The 17,513-nt window shown below is 56.5% G+C and overlaps 2 protein-coding genes across 10 annotated transcripts in view; one reads left to right on the forward strand and one right to left on the reverse strand.

Moving 5' to 3' along the window:
- Window positions 1–12,177, forward strand: PCIF1 (PDX1 C-terminal inhibiting factor 1). 3 transcript variants are annotated; one of them, XM_032461276.1, is made up of 17 exons: window positions 1–139; window positions 2,860–3,130; window positions 4,392–4,534; window positions 4,640–4,764; window positions 5,918–6,055; window positions 6,216–6,346; window positions 6,468–6,622; window positions 7,297–7,444; window positions 7,545–7,628; window positions 7,834–7,933; window positions 8,989–9,151; window positions 9,820–9,992; window positions 10,132–10,218; window positions 10,304–10,488; window positions 11,190–11,283; window positions 11,379–11,554; window positions 11,640–11,871. In XM_032461276.1, the coding sequence occupies exons 3-17, from the start codon at window positions 4,411–4,413 to the stop codon at window positions 11,869–11,871; spliced, it is 2,115 nt and encodes a 704-aa protein (XP_032317167.1). In that variant the 5' UTR covers window positions 1–139; window positions 2,860–3,130; window positions 4,392–4,410. The 3 variants fall into 3 exon arrangements, with proteins under 3 accessions (XP_032317167.1, XP_032317166.1, XP_006187697.1); XM_032461275.1 differs by lacking the exon at window positions 1–139 and adding an exon at window positions 508–1,114 and having other exon boundaries at window positions 2,860–3,030; XM_006187635.3 differs by lacking the exon at window positions 1–139 and adding an exon at window positions 512–1,114 and having other exon boundaries at window positions 11,640–12,177.
- Window positions 5,567–17,513, reverse strand: part of ZNF335 (zinc finger protein 335) — a 25,792-nt gene continuing 13,845 nt past the window's right edge. For 3 of the 7 annotated variants that reach the window (XM_014561748.2, XM_032461272.1, XM_032461274.1), the window contains 11 exons: window positions 16,980–17,239; window positions 15,931–16,042; window positions 15,474–15,848; window positions 14,612–14,754; window positions 14,377–14,531; window positions 14,137–14,240; window positions 13,966–14,043; window positions 13,650–13,733; window positions 13,503–13,568; window positions 13,337–13,418; window positions 12,838–13,243 (listed from right to left, as the gene is read on the reverse strand). In XM_014561748.2, coding sequence (XP_014417234.2) covers window positions 13,116–13,243; window positions 13,337–13,418; window positions 13,503–13,568; window positions 13,650–13,733; window positions 13,966–14,043; window positions 14,137–14,240; window positions 14,377–14,531; window positions 14,612–14,754; window positions 15,474–15,848; window positions 15,931–16,042; window positions 16,980–17,239 — 1,587 coding nt within the window. In that variant the 3' untranslated portion in view covers window positions 12,838–13,115. Of the gene's footprint in view, window positions 11,546–12,837; window positions 13,244–13,336; window positions 13,419–13,502; window positions 13,569–13,649; window positions 13,734–13,965; window positions 14,044–14,136; window positions 14,241–14,376; window positions 14,532–14,611; window positions 14,755–15,473; window positions 15,849–15,930; window positions 16,043–16,979; window positions 17,240–17,513 lie in introns of those variants that run through there. The other 4 variants (XR_004312956.1, XR_004312955.1, XR_004312954.1 and 1 more) reach the window with 4 other exon arrangements.

Genomic DNA, 17,513 nt, shown 5'->3' on the forward strand with positions numbered 1-17,513 from the left:
CCAACCCCACCAAGCTGCAGGGAACATGCACCACGGATACCGGCGGCAGCACAGCTGGGGTATCTGCATCCTGACTCCACCTGGGAAGCGCAAGTCGAACAGCAGGTGGCAAGCTTGTCTGCCTCTCAAGCTATCACTGGTAGGTCGACTTGCTTGGGAGGCCTGAGGGGAGGTGGAGTTAGTGAGTCGTCCGCCCGCCCCTACCAAAGAGTCCAGTGAGCTAGATGGGCGTGGGGTACCTAGTGCTTGCCAGTCTCCTTCTGGGCTCACTTTTGCAGCCGGCTTGAATTCTCAGTTAAGTTTTTGCATTGCAACTCGCAACCACTGATCTGTTAGAAAGCTCCCTGATGCATTTAGTTTATGTAACTTCCCTACTTTGCCAAAAGCCATCTTTATTATGTCTCCTATAGCTATTTTTAGTTTCTTCTACTCAGGAGCTCTTAGGACTTGTGCAGCCTCATTACAGAAGGCTCGATTTGAGTGCAGCCTGGATAGGGGAAATGGTTGGAAAATATTCTGAACAGACCTAGCGTGGGCAAGCAACTGGCCGGAAGTGGCAGAGCCCCGGCGGAGTTAGGACCCAGATCCTCCGTACGTCTAGAGTCTACGTCACCAGGACTCCGCCCCAGGGTCGGCGTCGGAGCTGAGACCCCGCAGGTTCCAAACTCTCCCCGCGCCCCCTGCTGCGCACACTCAGTCCGACCCTGCCCGCGCACCGCCCACCCAGGTCCTCGGGCGCCAGCGAGTGTGCTCACAGGGGAAACTGAGGCAGGGAGTGTGCTTATGAGTCTGTCCCCTCCTCGGTCCACATCCCAGGGCCCGCAAAGCTGCCCCCCCTCCTTCAACCCGCATGGAACAGCAAGGAAGAACGGGAGGAAGGGGAGGGGGCCCACAGCAAGCAGGGTATAAGGAGTCGGCCGGTCCTGCCACACTCAAGATGGCGGCGCAGCAGCGGCGAGGCCCCTCAAAGGCGGTACCAGCGCATGCGCAGCGCGGAGTCCCGGCCCGGGACACAAGATGGCGGCAGCGGCGCTGGGGAGGGCGAGGCGGAGGCGGCAAAACGGGCGGTCGAGCAGAACGTGTAGCCGCGTCCCCTCGAGTCCGCTGCGGGCAGGTAAGAGCCCCAGGAAGCTATGGTTCCGCCGCGAGCCGCGCCAGGGTCCGGGGATCCGAAGCCAGGCGGCGGTGGCCCCTCCGGCGCTTTCCGCTCCGGGTTACCGCTCGCCCCTCTCTGCCGCCGCCGCCATCTTAGGCCCACGGGTGGGCGGCCGGGCTGGTGGCCTGGATGAGGGAGTTGGGTCCAGAGAGCGCGGGCGGAGCGGCCTCTAGGGCCCCTCCGCTGCTTCCGCCGCCACCGCCTTTGTGTCGGGCTCCGACTCTGAGTCGCTTCAGCCCGGGGGCGGGAGCGCGCGGCGGGGCGGGGGGCGGAGCCCGGGAGATGGGCCGGCGCGCGCGCGCCAAACAGCCCGCCTCCGCTGGGGTGGGGGGAGGGGAGAGCGCGCGCGCTGGGGGTCGCCCCTCCCCGCCATCGCGCGCCCCCGCGCCTGCGCGCTTTGCGAGCCCTTTGACGCCTCCCTACTGGGCAAGAGGATTCTCATTGGTGCGTTACTGAAATAATCCCGCCCCCTCTTCCTCCAATCCTGGAGTCGGAGTTTCTTTTCCTTCTGGTGGATTCCTCCGGTTGCGCAGATACAGTTTATCCTTAAGCCCCTCGGCACTTTTAGACTGCGGTGTGAGTGAGGGTGGGAATCCACAGGGTAAATAAAAACGTTATCTTAGTAGTAACAGTTACCTCTTACTGAGAGTGTACAGTATGCTAGGCTCTACTCATAAGAGACCACAGAGGTTGAGTGATTTTGATTTGATAAATCGGAAAATGGCAGGAGGGTCTGGAACCCCTGTCTTTCCAAACCCAGAGCTGGTACTTTGGCCACCGACTTGCTACATTCAAATTACGTGGGGAATTAGAAAAACTTTTTAGTAATAAGTTGGTAGAGAACTGAAACGGTGTAAAGTGGAAAAATTAGTCATCCGATCTCTCATTCCCACTTATGCGGTGCGTTTAAAAAATACAAATTTTTGTCTGTCTCCCCTCCCCACTTCTGACTCCTACAATGTGGAGTGAGGGACAGGAATCTGAGGGTTTTTTTGTTTTGTTTCTTTGACAAATTCTCTGATGGTTCTGGTGCATAGCTGGTTTTGGAAACACTGCAGTGTCCCCACTTGACCTCACTAAACTATGCTGTTTGTGTCTCCTCGGCGTAGTTCATCTACCTGGTGCATCAGTATCACACAGTGTTTCTTGGGGAAAATAATTTTCCAATAAAGGGGAACGTGCTCTGTTATATAATACATTTACACGTGTTATTACTATTTTTTTTAAATTAAACACCTGATGCAAAGAAGTGTTTTTCACTCACTGTGGGTGGCTTGTCTCTGTGTCCCCCCATCTGTGATATGTCTGTTTGTTAATTTTTTTCTTACCTTAGGTGTACTTTAGTTGGCAAGACCAGGCACACAGTTTGTGGGATCAAGTGTGCAAAGTGAGAATGTGGGCCCCATGTTAAAAACTTACTAAAAAGCTGAAGACGGTGACAGCAGAGCATTAAACCAGGCTCAGGGACCTCAAGTGGGGGCCCTGTGGGACTGTGTGGGCTACAAGTCTGTGAAGGTGAACCTGTTGGTTGGAAGCTTGAGAAGTACTGTTTTCATCCCCTAAATCTCCAGCTCTCCCACAGTGTGTCCTGCCCTGTGTTGGGGGCTCCCGATGTGCCCTGTGTCTTTGCCCCTCCTGCTGTTGTCCCTGCTCTGCAGGATTTCACAGGTCTGCAACTCTCTTTTCTTCTCTTTACTCTGCAGTTGCTGACGCGAGGAATCCCCTGGGACCCCGTCCACTCCACTGCTGAGCAACCACCTGCCCACTGAGCTCTCCTGCAGGCCTGCCCACTGCCTCTGTGGGACCCTGTGACGTGGGGGTCTGTCTGGCCGGAGAAGAAAACCCTCTCATGCTAGCGTTGCAGACCCCAGAGGGTGAGAGAAAGAGGGACTTCGTTCAGCCTTGAGACCTGTGGGCTCAGCCCCAGGGCACCGGGAATTCCTCCTCCCCAGAGAACCAAGGCAGCTCCCCTTGGTCAGTGGTTCCAAACCTTTCTACTATCCTCGCCTCCTTTTGTTGTATGTATGTTCCCTTGTTCCCTGCATTCTTATCTGCCAAACTGTACAGATGAAGTATATTTATTTTTCCTTTTTCCAAATTAAGACATCTGTGACTGAGTGTACAATAAAATCAAGGACCCCAGTGATTTCTATGATGTTGTCAACAACCAATCTGAGCTTCTGATCAGCATGAGATAATCAGCGTGCCCACAATGAATTGATAAAATTTCAGCAGCAATGATAACCAACATTTAAATGTGCCTTTGTGGTCTTTTTGGGTCTTTTTGTGGGCAAATGTTTGATTTCTTTTGGATATTGTTACATTGAAAACAACTTTAGGAGCATCAGTCTGATCTCAGTTGGCTCTTAGGAGTCTAACAGCCAGGTTGGGAACCACTTTGGCCATTGAGGCTTGTGGTGGATGTGCTTTGGGTGGGGTGGTAGGGAGCACAAACCAGAAGGAGCTGACCTTCCTGGTATTTAAAGTAAATTTTCACCTGGGGATTTCACCTGAACTCAGTTCCTTCTCAGTCCCATTGGTTCTTTTAGCAACAAAATTGCTTCTTGCTCTGTAGTGTAGAATGGGGCATCTAATTAGATGCCATGTCCATTCCTGGGCTGCGCTGTGTTCCAGTTAGATTTTACTGGATAGGAAAAGGGAAGAGGAGGAGTTACTCTTCCCTCCTATGGGGATAGCTTTTAAAAGGCACACCCTGCTCTGTCTTGGCTGCCACTGTTGGTTTTGGTAAACACTGGCAGAATGAATAGGTACCATGCTGAGCACTAGAGAGGGCTGAACTGGACTCAGTTCTGAGTCCTGGGAGTGATGACAGTCCAATGAGGAGACAAACCCATTTGATGGACCAGACTTTGCGTACACAGTGGAGATGCTCGTGGCCTTAAGGAGGGGCTCTGAGCACCTAGCCTGGGGAAGGGAGAGTCAAGGAGGAGTTTCTGGAGGATGTGAACCTAGTGATGAGCCAGGCAGAGAATTGGGGAGAGTATTTCAGGCCAAAAAAGCAGCAGGAGTGCACCCATTTTACAGCTGAGGGAACTGCAATCTGAGGGCTCTTTCTGTGGCACCAGGCTGCCCCTCCAGGACAGGACTGGATTGATTTCTTCACATGTGCAGGTGGTCACTGGCGCCCCTGGTGGATTGTAATTGGTGGGTGGGGAGGTGGAACTGACCTCCATGCCCCGCTATCCGTGACACCCTTTGGTCCTCTGTGTGGCAGGTCCGGTGTGGGTGCTGACATGGCCAATGAGAATCACGGCAGTCCCCGGGAGGAGGCGTCCCTGCTGAGTCACTCCCCGGGCACCTCCAATCAGAGCCAGCCCTGTTCTCCAAAGCCCATCCGCCTGGTGCAGGACCTCCCAGGTACTGGTGAGGGACAGTGGGTGGAGGGAGGTGGTGGTGGTAGCAGGGTAGGAAGGGTGCCCAGGAGCAGCCCTGACCCTGGCTGAGTTCCATGCTTGTTTGCAGAGGAGCTGGTGCATGCAGGCTGGGAGAAGTGCTGGAGCAGGAGAGAGAACCGTCCCTACTACTTCAACCGATTCACCAACCAGTCCCTGTGGGAGATGCCCGTGCTGGGCCAGCATGACGTAATTGTGAGTGGCAGCCCTGGGCAGGGGTCTCAGAGCAGCTTCTGGCATCTGGGCCTTCCCCAAACATACCCTGAGCAGCTGTTACGTACTTAGCCCTGTGTCGGGACCCAGGGACACAATGACAAGCAAGACAAAATTCCTGCCCTCTCAGCACCTACACTCCAGCATGGAAGACTCGTAAAAAGATGATTAAAATAATGTGATACTGACCTTGTGTTGCACGTTGGGCACAGTGCTCACGATGCGGTTGTGAACGAGATAGACCTGGTCCTGCCCTTGCACTTTGCACGCTTAGGGGGCACGTGGTCTACTGGGGGGGGGGGCGGGAGGATTACAGTGTAGCACCTACAAGAAGAGGAATGTCATAGTAGCAGGGATCCTGCCCAGGCCTGGGGGAGGGGAGGGGACAGGGAAAGCTCTGCATCAGGGTTTAAGGTGAGGAGGTTAGCTCAGTGAGGGGAGGAAGAGGTGAGAAGCGCTGTCTAGAAGCAGAGATGTCAGCGTGTTGGGGAAGTAGAGGCACTGGCTGCCTGGTGGAATGTGGGCTTTGAGGTCTCTGTCAGTTGAGGCACTTTTCTTTTTTGGGCACGCTCAATCCCCATTTTGCAGACGGAGACACTGAAGCTCAGAGAGGGGGAGTGATGTGGCCCAAGACCTCAAGCCAGTAAGAGGCAGAGCAGGACTCACACCTGATGGCCTTTCAGGGCCACACCTTGCCCACCATCACACTCTTCTTCTTAGTGTCACCAAAGGAGTTCCATTCACAGGGAACTTTTTAAATGCTTCTTAAAAAATGAGCATTTCCTAAGGTTTTTCTTTATTTTTGATTTTCATCCTGTTTCTTAAGGAAAAGAAACTAATATGTACTGGGCACTGACCTCATGTCAGATGTCACGTTAAAATGGTTGTAGTCATTTAATCTCTTCAGTGGTGAGGCAGGAAAGGTGAGGGAATTAGGAAGGGAAAGAACTCCCCCAGGTCACACAGTTGCCAAGTAGTAGGCAGGAGTGGAGCCCAGCATTCCTTCGGCCTCCCAGCCCTCTCTGCTTTTCTCCAAGGAGTAGGAACAGGGGGCAGGAGGGCATCAGGGTTCTGCAGTACTGGGACTTCTAAGCCTCTGACCCTGGTTGTAACTCTGCTGGTCTCCCTCCACCAGTCGGACCCTTTGGGGCTGAATGCGACCCCCCTGCCCCAAGATTCAAGCTTGGTGGAAACCCCCCCGGCTGAGAACAAGGCCCGAAAGCAGCAGCTCTCGGACGAGCAGCCCAGTGGCAATGGCGTGAAGAAGCCCAAGGTGAGTGTGTGTGGACGCTCAAGAACGGCTGGTCGGCAGCTGCCCAGGCAGGCAGCTGGCAGGCCCCCACGAGGGCTGGGCATCAGCAGGCTGGTCGGGGGCGCAGTGTTGGAGCTGTGGGCCAGCTCTCTTGACCTGATGCCTTTGATTCTTTCTCCAGATTGAAATTCCCATGACACCCACAGGACCGTCGGTGCCCAGCTCCCCCAGTGTCCCAGGAACCCCAACACTGAAGATTTGGGGGACATCCCCTGAAGATAAACAGCAGGCGGCTCTCCTCCGACCCACTGAGTGAGTCTTGGCTGATCAGTGTGGGGGCACCCATCGTTGGTGGCCAGCTTGCCTGGGATTGAGGGCTGGGGTCGCAGGCAGGGCATCCCTCCTTTTCTCATTGCTCCTGCCTGTGCCCCAGGGTCTACTGGGATCTGGACATTCAGACCAACGCCGTCATCAAGCACCGGGGGCCTTCAGAGGTGCTTCCTCCACATCCCGAGGTGGAGCTGCTCCGTTCCCAGCTCATCCTGAAGCTCCGGCAGCATTACCGGGAGCTGTGCCAGCAGCGAGAGGGTAATTGCCTCCTGGATCCCGGCCTTTGTCTCCATCCACCGTTAGCACGAGCTGGGGATTGGCCATCTGGGCTTGGGGAGCACACAGTGGAGCCCAGTGGTTGAGAGTGTGTGCTGTGGGAGTCCAGCTCCACTAACTGCTGGCTCTGTGACCCCGGGCTCATAGCTTAACCTCTCTGCACTTGTGGTACCTCATCTGTGCGATAGTGACAGGAACAGTGCCTACAGAGAGAGTGGCTGGGGTCAGTAATACCAAAATGACAGATATAATTAACACTTCCACAGTGCTTACTATCTGCCAGGCACTGTTCGAAGCCTCTTTATGTATCTGTAAAATGGCATAAAAACGAGAGCACCTACCCCTCACAGGATTACTACAAGGAGTAAGTGCTTAATAAACCTCAGCTTTTATTAATTAGTAAATAAACTTGCTTAACTTCGCTGAAATATAGAATCTCTCCTTCCCTTCTTTGTTACCCTTTGCAACACTCCTTATAAAACTAGTGATTCTCAGAATGTATTTTGGAAACGTTGCTGAGGATGTAAGCTCCTGACATCACAGGGGCCGGGTCTTGTTCACTACTGCACCAGTGCCCGCACTGCGCCTCCTGTGTACTAGCCCACGTGGAGCCTGCTGGCTGAACCCAGACCTTCATCAGCTTTCCTGTCCCTCAGGCATTGAGCCCCCTCGGGAATCCTTCAACCGCTGGATGCTGGAGCGCAAGGTCGTGGACAAAGGCTCTGATCCCCTGTTGCCAAGCAACTGCGAACCGGTTGTGTCACCTTCCATGTTTCGAGAAATCATGAATGACATTCCCATCAGGTACAGCCCCAAGAGCTGGGGCGGACCCAGGCAGCTTGGCTTGTGTGCCCAGTCTCACAGAGAAGGGCTCTAACTCTGTCTTCTAATCTCTCTAATGCAGGTTATCCCGAATCAAGTTCCGGGAGGAAGCCAAGCGCCTGCTCTTCAAATACGCAGAGGCTGCCAGGCGGCTCATTGAGTCTAGGTTTGGCTCTGTGACCAGAGTGGGGAGGGCAAAGGCCATATGACCTACTCATAGGGCTCTGTCATTGTTGGTGGCAGGAGTGGGGCCAGCTCCCAGAGGCAGAACAAGGGCTGTGGTGTAAGCCACTATTGGAAGTGGTGGGGGGAGGAGCTAGGAAGGTGGGGTACATTAACAGCCAGCCCCTTGATGCACCCTCGCCTGGCAGGAGTGCATCCCCCGACAGCAGGAAGGTGGTCAAGTGGAACGTGGAGGACACCTTCAGCTGGCTGCGGAAGGACCACTCTGCCTCCAAGGAGGACTACATGGTGAGTGGCCCTGGGCAGGTGGCCAGTGGACTGGCTTTGTGGCCACTGCCTCTGAGAAGCCCACTCTGCCTGCTGAGGCGGGCAGCCAGTTTTTGTGCAGTGCAGCACACCTGACACTCTTCGGTCCACAGACTGACATCTGTAGAGATGTTTGTCTAGGCTCCTGGCTTTCTCCCAAAGAAAACTTCCATTCAGGTTCTTAATGGAATCCTTTGCTCGACCACACGTCATAAACAGCTGCTTTTTCCACTTAATGAATGTTCAACACCTCCCTTTAGATTTTTAGAAACAGACCAACAAACTGCCTTTTCTCGGCTGTGTGTGGTCCTGTCACAATTAAGGGCTACCGCCAGGTTCAGTTGCCCACTTTAATGCATTGAAAACAATTGTTTCCTGGCCCAAACCCATCACTTTTTTAACTCTCCACCAGCACTAGCAATGGACTTTCTTTTCAGGACCCTTTTTCACAAGAGACAAGGTTTCGCACTTCACGATAGTAACTGTGTACTTGACACGTAGAATGACAAAGGTAGGTGTACTCACTAGCCAGAGTGACTCATTTTCACCCATCACTTTCACACGTGCAATTCAGCAAAATTACAAATGCCTACAGTTAACCTTACAAGTCACTAAAAGCTCAAACGGCAAATCTGCAGTGACCAGGGGGACCCTGACTTACGAGGGTCCCTCTCCCCGATAGACTGCACATGCCTTATGAGCAGGGATGGTGCCGGTTTGTCTGTTCCCCAGCAAGTATCATGAGATTTGGCACAGTGTAACTCCAACAATAAGTGCTGGCATTCATTGGGCACTTACTGTATGCCAGGGGCTTGGTAAGCCCTTAATGGAAGTGATCGTATTTGATACTCCAACTGCCTTGTTAGGTTAAGTGTCGTGTGTTCCCTTAACAGTTGAGGAATAAGGTTCACAATTCGGGATTTGTCCAAGTCACACAGCTAGTAAGTAGCAGAGACTGTTTTAAAATGAGGACTGTTGGAATCTCATAGCCCTCCCTGCCAGCCCACTAAAGCCCTGATCAGGAGTGTCTCCTCCAGGATCGCCTGGAGCATCTACGGAGGCAGTGTGGCCCCCATGTCTCGGCCGCAGCCAAGGACTCGGTGGAAGGCATCTGCAGTAAGATCTACCACATCTCCCTGGAGTACGTCAAACGGATCCGAGAGAAGCACCTTGCCATCCTCAAGGAAAACAACATCCCAGGTAGGGGGCTGGTGTGATGCCATCAGCTCGGCATCCCAGGCCCTGGCTGAAGGGACAGGTGAGGCTGAGCTGCAAGGCTGCAGAGTGGTTTGGGGAAGCCCGTTTCTCCAGGCAGTGTCTGGGCAGGATCAGCTTTGTGCTTGGCTCTGGGATTTCGGCACTCCTCTAGGAAGCAGAAGTGATGAGAAAGGGAGATCCGGAGGTGGGAAAGGCAGGCCAGGGATGAGTAGTTATGTGGATCTGCGTTTACACCCAGTCCCTGTAAGCCTCACTGAGGTCACACCTAGCCCCAGGATCATGAGGATTCACTGGGAATTCAAAGTGCTAGGCCCCAAAAGATCCCAAAATAAGGTACTGTGACTGGTGATGAAGACACGCATGGCAGCAGACCCACAGCCTGGAGTTTGCCTCCCTGCCTGCCAGGCCCCGAGGCGGGCGGACCGGGCCCCGTGTCAGTACAGAACAGGCGGACATGACCCACGGTTGTCGCCCTGCCAGTGGCCTGGCTGTTTCCTTCGTTACGGAACTGTCTGAGCTGCAGTTTATTCCTCCCTGGGATGAGACTTACCTCCCTTGGTTACTGCATGTGTGAAGCTCCTGGCCTGTGGTGGGCACTGAGGCTGTGCAGGGTGAGAGTTGGTGGCCCCTCACTGATCTCCTGCCCACAGAGGAGGTAGAGGCCCCCGAGGTGGAGCCCCGCCTGGTGTACTGCTACCCAGTGCGGCTGGCCGTGTCTGCGCCTCCCATGCCCAGCGTGGAGATGCATATGGAGAACAACGTGGTCTGCATTCGGTACAAGGGCGAGATGGTCAAGGTCAGCCGCAACTACTTCAGCAAGCTGGTAAGAGCTGGGGTTGGGGGGGCGGGTCCCCTCAGGTGGGAGACATGAGGCTGACTCTTCCTCCACCTGGAGTCTTCTGCAGGAGGCCAGTGAGAGAGGGAGGGGTCGCTGCTGAAACCTACTGCTTTCTGTCCCACAGTGGCTCCTTTACCGCTACAGCTGCATTGATGATTCTGCCTTTGAGAGGTTCCTGCCCCGAGTCTGGTGTCTTCTCCGACGGTACCAGGTACAGGCCTGGGGCAGCTGGGGCAGGGCTCGACTGGAGGGGGCGGGGAGGCTGCACCCTGGAGGCTGAGCAGGCTGCTCTGCAGATGATGTTCGGCGTGGGCCTCTACGAGGGGACAGGCCTGCAGGGATCGCTGCCTGTGCACGTCTTCGAGGCCCTTCACCGACTTTTCGGCGTCAGCTTCGAGTGCTTCGCCTCGCCCCTCAACTGCTACTTCCGCCAGTACTGCTCTGCCTTCCCTGACACAGATGGCTACTTTGGCTCCCGCGGGTGAGAGCCAGGGGTTCCCCTGTGGGTCCTCTCTCACCTAAGCAAGTGTCCTCCAGAGCACAGAGGCCCACCTTGATCAGCTGCTTCCTAGAGCTTTTGGGCTTTGGAGTCAGGCAGTCTTGGGTGGAGTCCCTGCCTTCCCCCCTTACCAGCTATGTGACCTCGGACCTGTTGCGGAACCTCTGGGAGCCTGCAAAATCTCCTAACCCAGCCTGTGGCTTGCTTGTTGAATTAGCCCAGGTTTGGAGTAGGAGCACCTGGTTCTGGGCATTGAGAGGAATGCAGGGTGGCGACTTTACAGACTAGCATGGTGGTTGGGGGAGGACAGATGAGAGGGGAAGATAGTGCTGCCTCCAGTAGGAAAGTGTGGCCAGGCCAGCAAGAGGGAAAAGCTTGGCAGTTGGGGGATTCCTGGGTGTGGCTTGTGCTGTGGTGGCAGCGGGGTCAGAACTGGATTTGGGCTCTAGCTCCTCCACTAACCAGCTTGGTGAACTTGGGCCCACCAGCCTGAGCCTCTTTGTTGCCATCCATTCAACAGAGATAGCCACACCCTATACCAGGACAAATTAAGGGTGAATGTTGGCCTCTGGCCTGACTCCAGCCATCTCTTCAAAGTGGCTGTCTAGGAGTGGGGGCATCGCCTGTTTTTGGTTGAGGGACTGTGTCCCGGTAAGACTTAGAATGCTCACCTCTGTCCCCAGGCCCTGCCTGGACTTCTCCCCGCTGAGTGGTTCCTTCGAGGCCAACCCTCCGTTCTGCGAGGAGCTCATGGATGCCATGGTATCTCACTTCGAGGTGGGTGTGTTGCTGCTGGGGGTGGGTGTGGCGAGCAAGCTGCCCAGCCAACTGGAGGACAGCCCCTGACATCCACCCCGGGCCCCCTCCCACAGAAACTGCTCGAGAGCTCGCCAGAGCCCCTGTCCTTCATCGTGTTCATCCCTGAGTGGCGGGAACCCCCGACACCGGCGCTCACCCGCATGGAGCAGAGCCGCTTCAAGCGCCACCAGCTGGTCCTGCCTGCCTTCGAGCATGAGTACCGCAGTGGCTCCCAGCACATCTGCAAGAAGTGGGTGCTGGGGAGGGTGGGGCAGGAGGGCCTGGCTGACCAGGCCAGGCCGGGCCCCTCCCTGAGCTGCTGCCTTTGCCCACAGGGAGGAAATGCACTACAAGGCTGTGCACAACACAGCCGTGCTCTTCCTACAGAACGAGCCCGGCTTTGCCAAGTGGGGGCCGACGCCTGAGCGGCTGCAGGAGCTGAACACGGCCTACCGGCAGTCAGGCCGCAGCCATGGCTCCGGCGGCTCCTCATCGTCCTCCTCAGAGGCCAAGGACCGGGACTCAGGCCGCGAGCAGGGCCCCAGCCGCGAGCCTCACCCTACTTAACACATCCTGCGGGGAGGAGGAGCCCCAGAGTGCTGGTATGGACTGCTGGAACTCAGGCCTCTCGGGGCTGAGCGGACCCTAGGACTCTCCCTCTGGGGGGCGGCAGGACTCAGGCTGCCAATGACATAGGAAGATTATGGCTCTGCCAGGGCTCCCCCTCCCTGCCCCCAACTCCCACCTTCCCATCTCAGACTCACTCCAAGGCCCTTGTAAATAGGCCCTATGCCTTCCCTTCCTTTCCCCACCCCCATCCTGTTGCCACCTTGTTTCATTTGTAAAAGGAAATACAGATTCCCCCCCCCCCAAGAATGTGTGAGGGTCTTGAGGGCAGAGAAGGCTGCAGAACCTGGAGCTCCTTCTGGGACCACACCCCTATACCTCCAGGCTCACCTTCTCCTGACCCCTGGGCCTTCACACCCTAATCCAGGGCTCTGGCATTTAACTTCTCATCCCGCTGTCCCCACAGCTGGGCCCTGCGCTCGTACCCCTGGGGAGCAGCAGGTAGGTAGCTGTGTCCAGGTAGAAAGCTAGACCCTTGTTGGCCCTGGAGCCACCAAAGGGAGTGGGAAGCCAGGTATGTATGTTTTACAGTTGAGGGTCAGAAGGAAGAGCGGCTCAGAGCCACCAGGTCTTAGGGTTTGGCATCGGTACAGGCACCTGGCTGTGTTCTGAGGATCTCTGGGCATGGTGCCAGTGCTACCCTGGGGCTGGGAAGGAAGCAGGGTCTGAAGGTGCTCAGTGGGGTTCTCACCAGCTTAGCCATCTCCCAGTTATCAGGCCTCTGCCCCAAGCAAGGGTCTGCCTTGCTGCTGGGCCACTGTACTTACAGAGCCCAGGCAACAGACACCACAGGGCTGGGCAGCCTCCACCTCACTCCCCTCCTTGTGGGCTGTTAACGGGCTCCTCCTGCTTCCTAAGTCCTTGCTGGGTTCAGGCTGTAGCAGCAAGTGGACAAAGTGAGCGGGCCAGGGCTGGACGCTGGTCCCTTTATTGAGACTGAGGGTCCAAACAAAAATAAACCTCTCTTCCAAAGCCTGCCTGCAGGCTGGGGCCCCAGCATGTCCTGGCTGGGGCCCATGGCTGTCCCCTACCCTCAGCAGCACAGATCTGGCTCCCCAGGAGTGACAGGATGCTGGCTGCTAGTATCTGAGACCCTAGGTGGAGCAGGGAGTCAGTCCCCGTGGGCCCCTCACCCCCAGCTGGGCTGGCCCCAATATCCATGGTCTGAGTTGGATCCCTGGGGCTCAGTCATCCGTCAGGGTGATGACGTCGTACTCGATGCCCTGGTGTTGCAGCTGTTGGATGTGTTCAGGCACTGCCTCCTCTGTGCCAAACAGACCTTGGGCTTGGGCCATGGCAGCATCAGCCACCGCTGCCAGGGGAGGGGAAAGGATAGTGAGCCTGAGGCCCAGGTGCTAGGCCTGGACCTCAGGCCCCCATGATCCTCAGGGTCTGGCCTCCATACCTGTGACAGCTGAGTGTGCTGCAGCCTCAAGCTGGGCCTGTGTGACAAGCTGCTGGCTGGGGGACACGGGCACATACTGGATCTGGAGGAGAGAAGCCAATGAGATATGGCCTTACCGGACCCTAGCTCATGCCCCTGCTCCACCTGGTTCCCCAAAGGGCCCTACCTGGGACTCCTGAAGAAAAGGGGCCCCTTGTTCATACTGGATGTGTGTGATCTGGCCCTCCTGTACCTGGAGAGAGGAAGCCAACCCAGTAATCCTAGGAGGAGGATGTACATCCCTCACCTCACTCTTGTCTCAGGTCTGGCCTACCTGGATGTGATGGCCCTCTGGGACCACAACATATTCCTGGGGTAGCAGGTGCTGGACACCATCCTGAGAGATAATGTACTGTACCTGAAGAAGGGTAGAGAAGAGGCAGGTACTGGGGGCCTGCTCACCAGGAGCTCAGCAGGGAAAGCAGACCCGGCGACCAGAGACACACCCCTGATCAACAATGGCAGCTGCAAGCAAGGAACCCCCAGAGTGGTGGTTTGGAAAGTACTGTCCCTCCTCGAAGTGGGCCTGGGGCTGGGGGGGGAGGGAGGAGGGCGGGCACTCATGTCTGAGGTGGTCAGCAGCAGCTCACCTGGTTATCAGACGTCACCAGGTGCTGTACTGTCTGGCCGTCTGCCGTAGTGATCTCTTGGATGTAGGTGGCTTCCTCCTGCCAGGGCCAAGCCACCTCTAGCTTCAGATCTCTAGGCATCCCCACCCCTGCCTGTGACCTACCATGAGGGCCCCCAATTCAGGCTCTCACCTGATTGGTCACTGTCTGTTCCTGGGCCACAATGATGTGTTCCTGGCCCAGCGCCTGCTGTAGCCGCTCTGGGCCTAGGACCCCGTGACTGGACTGGAGTGCAGCTGGGCAGAGAGGAAGACACTCACTCAGGGGCTCTGGAGAAACCTGAAATGCCCTGGCCCGACTCTGGCCCACGGGTGCTCTCTGGGGCAGTGGCTCAAGTCCCTTGTCCACCCTGGGGCCCCAGGGGCAGCTCACTGTGCAATGTGGCCAGTGTCTCATCATCACTGTTCAGGATGATGGTCTGGGTGGGGGTCCGGGCTGGGGCCCGAGCAGTTGGGTTTGCTGCTTTTCTCCCATCAGGACTATGCAGCCGCTGGATGTGGAACTTGAGGTGCCCGTTGCGGTTGAACCTGAAGGGGAAGGAAGAAGGCTCAGGGGCAGCCCCACCACATGTGCCCAACAGCCTGTACCCCCGTGCACCTGGCCTTACCGCTGCCTGCAGAGGTGGCACTCGAAAGGCTTCTCATTGGTGTGGGTCAGCATGTGCCGGCGCAGGTCCTTCTTATTCTTGGAGGCAAAGCTGCACTGGCTGCACTGGTGGGGTCGCAGGCTTGAGTGCTGTGCCATGTGGGCCTGCAGACGGGCAGAGTCAAGGGTGTCGGCTGGGTCAGGACAGACAGCTTTCCCCAGATAGAGCCGCTAGGGACCCTGACCTCAGTGCCATGGATCTGGGAGGAGCCGAGTAAAAAATACACGTCAGACTAAGGTCTAGTGCTGCTGGGTGTTGGGGGAAAAGCCACAGGCTCCGTCACTAGTTCACCTGGAAAGCCCTGTCCCTACTCAGACTCAGTTCGCCCCCCTATGTAACTAACACACAGGCTCAGATGAGGGCCCACTGAAGGTCTCTTGCAGCCCTGACGCTTGAGCCCTGCTTCCCTCACTGTGCTGCTGATGAGTCAGTGTGGTTGGATCTGGGAATGGGTGGTCCTCAGGCAAATGGCCAGGGGCCCTGGAACCCAGCCTTCACACCGCCGCTGCTCCCTTGGACTCTGCCCTCTGTGTCCTGCAGGACTTGAATCTCCCTAGCGTGCCACTGCCTCTGTGCATCTTCCCCAGCACCCCAAGCCCACGTGACTCATCCCGTTGTGCTCTGCTGTGTTCATGTAGTTCCCCCTGGGGACACTGTCAGTCTGTTAGTCACGTGTGGCCTGGTTTGCCTTCCCACCAGACTGAGCTCCCTGACAGCTGGGGCCCTGCTGAGTCAGTGGGGAGGGAAGGGCTTTGCCTGAGGGGACACTCAGTCAAGGTTTGTTACACAGTCGGGTGCCAGCAGAGGCACATGGGACACCTACCCGGACCTCAGGCCACTGGCGAGCACTGAAGGGGCAGTCAGGGCACTTGAAGGCGCTAGGCCCAGCGTGGGCCCGTTTGTGACTCTCCATCTCAGCTCGGCCAGGGAAGGCCTCAGCACAGATCTTGCAGGAAAATTTCTTTGACGATGCAGTGGCTGCAGATGGTGGCGAGGAGGGCACTACCAGGCCCAGGGCTTTGCTGGCTGCAGGAGGTGGGGAGGCAGAGCCCTGGGGGTCCCCTACCCGGTGGGTCCTGGCTGGAGACGGGGGCTCAGGGCCGTCTCTGGGCAGCCCCCCACACTGCAGCAGGGGCCACTTTGCTCCAGAGGCCAGGGCATCCGGACTTGGGAAGGAGATGGAGCCATCTGCAGTCAGCTGTGGAGAGATTGGGGAACGTGAGGCACAGAGGGAGGGAAGGATGAGAAATGGGGTAGTGGCGGGCTACCCCGAGCTTCACCTCAATGTGGTGCAGCTGGGTCCCATCGGCTGCCATGATGTAGTGGGTGCCAGCTTCTTTCAGGGTGTCGCTCACAACCACAGCCTGGGCTGCCTCTCCTGGGGGCTCCTCACTGTGAGCACAAAGGAGGGGAGAGGTGAGGCAATGTTCTCTGAGAGGCTGGAGGGCCACAGGAGTCTCCTTCCCCAAGAAAGTCATCAGCTGAGTGACTGCCACCACAGGTAGAGCCCCAGTTTAAATCCTGGCTGCGCCTCTTACCATCCAGTCCTTCACTGCCTCTTCAGTAAATGGTGACCACGTGTCTAATGTATTGTCCTGCTCAAAAGTGGTCATCCCTACTCTCTTAATGGGCATGGGTGGCGAGGTGAAAGGCCCCTGGGGTCAAGCCCAAGTCTGGCCAAGTGGGGCAGAAAGAGAGCAAGTGGGGGCGGCAGGGCTGATAAGGACCCACAGCCCATGAGCAGATGCTGAGACTGGGCTGCTCAGGTGCTGGCCCCGGGATCCGGACTCCCGTCCCAGCTAAACAATTCGGTACTTAGATGCAGGGCTTCCTCAGAGTGCCCAGGGGTTCGACAAACGTGGAAAACAAACACTTCTGCCCCAAACGTGCTCAGTGTAAAGGAAGCCAGGTGCACCTGCAGGGCCTCCAGTTTTGTTAAGGCACCTGAGCTCCTTCCGAAGGTCAGAACTGGAAAACACCTTCGAGACCATCCAGAACAAAGCACACATGAGCCAGCGTTCAGATCTACTGCATGTCTGACCTTAGGTGAGTTCCTTCACCTCCCTCCTCGTTTGTAAAGTGAGGGAAACGTGGATCTCACGGAAATGGTTTAAGCGAGTTCATGAATGTCAAGTACCTGGAACATCTTCAGTGGCCAAAAAACTGTAGCTCTTGACCTCCTGCAAGGGATATCACTTCCCTACATGCCAATCATTTTACAGGTATTAGGAGCCAACTAGGCTTGGGTGGGAAGGTGGGGTCCTCATCTGACTCCCCCCCAGCACACCTACAAATGGCTGAATGGGGTCTTGCAGGCGGCAGGTCTCACCTGTAAGGTGTGCCGGGAGCTGATGTGCCCTCCTCCACAGGGGGTGCCGTGATGACGCTGTAGCCAGCCCCGCTGAACGGCCCAGGCGCCAGGGTGATCTGCTGTAGGTCAGGGGGGCCTAGCTGGCTCTCAGCAGCCACACTGCCCCCTGGCTCTGCCACGTGGAGGGTTACCACTTGGGGAGTGGCACCTGCTGGGGAGGGCTGCCCACCGGAGGATGCTAACTCTGCTTCCACGTCCTCTGACTTCACCACAGCCACCTGCAACAGCATCAGTGGGCATCATGAGTAAAGTCTGTGGCAAAGGAGCTGGCATTCAAGGCCTTTTTCTATCTCAGGGCCTCAAAGCTCCCCTACACTCTGGCTAGACCCAGTGCCACTGCCAGTCAATTGCACAATAACAACTGTGTGCTCCCAGCAACTGGAAAGAGACTTTGCCATACATCCCATGATGAGGACAGGCCCCAAAGCAAGGAATTATCTTGCCCAAAGTGCCAAAATTAAGAAAGCCTGGGGTAGAGGAACAAGCAGCAAA

This window comes from Camelus ferus, chromosome 19, assembly GCF_009834535.1.
Source record: "Camelus ferus isolate YT-003-E chromosome 19, BCGSAC_Cfer_1.0, whole genome shotgun sequence".
Taxonomy (NCBI): Eukaryota; Metazoa; Chordata; class Mammalia; order Artiodactyla; family Camelidae; genus Camelus; species Camelus ferus.

Bases quoted from the DNA above. Each gene is read 5' to 3' on its own strand.
- PCIF1 (XM_032461276.1), top strand. From the start codon at position 4,411: ATGGCCAATGAGAATCACGGCAGTCCCCGGGAGGAGGCGTCCCTGCTG. The intron at 7,629-7,833 runs GTTTGGCTCTGT...CTCGCCTGGCAG, and splicing joins AGGCGGCTCATTGAGTCTAG to GAGTGCATCCCCCGACAGCA. The intron at 11,284-11,378 runs GTGGGTGTGTTG...CCCCTCCCACAG, and splicing joins CCATGGTATCTCACTTCGAG to AAACTGCTCGAGAGCTCGCC.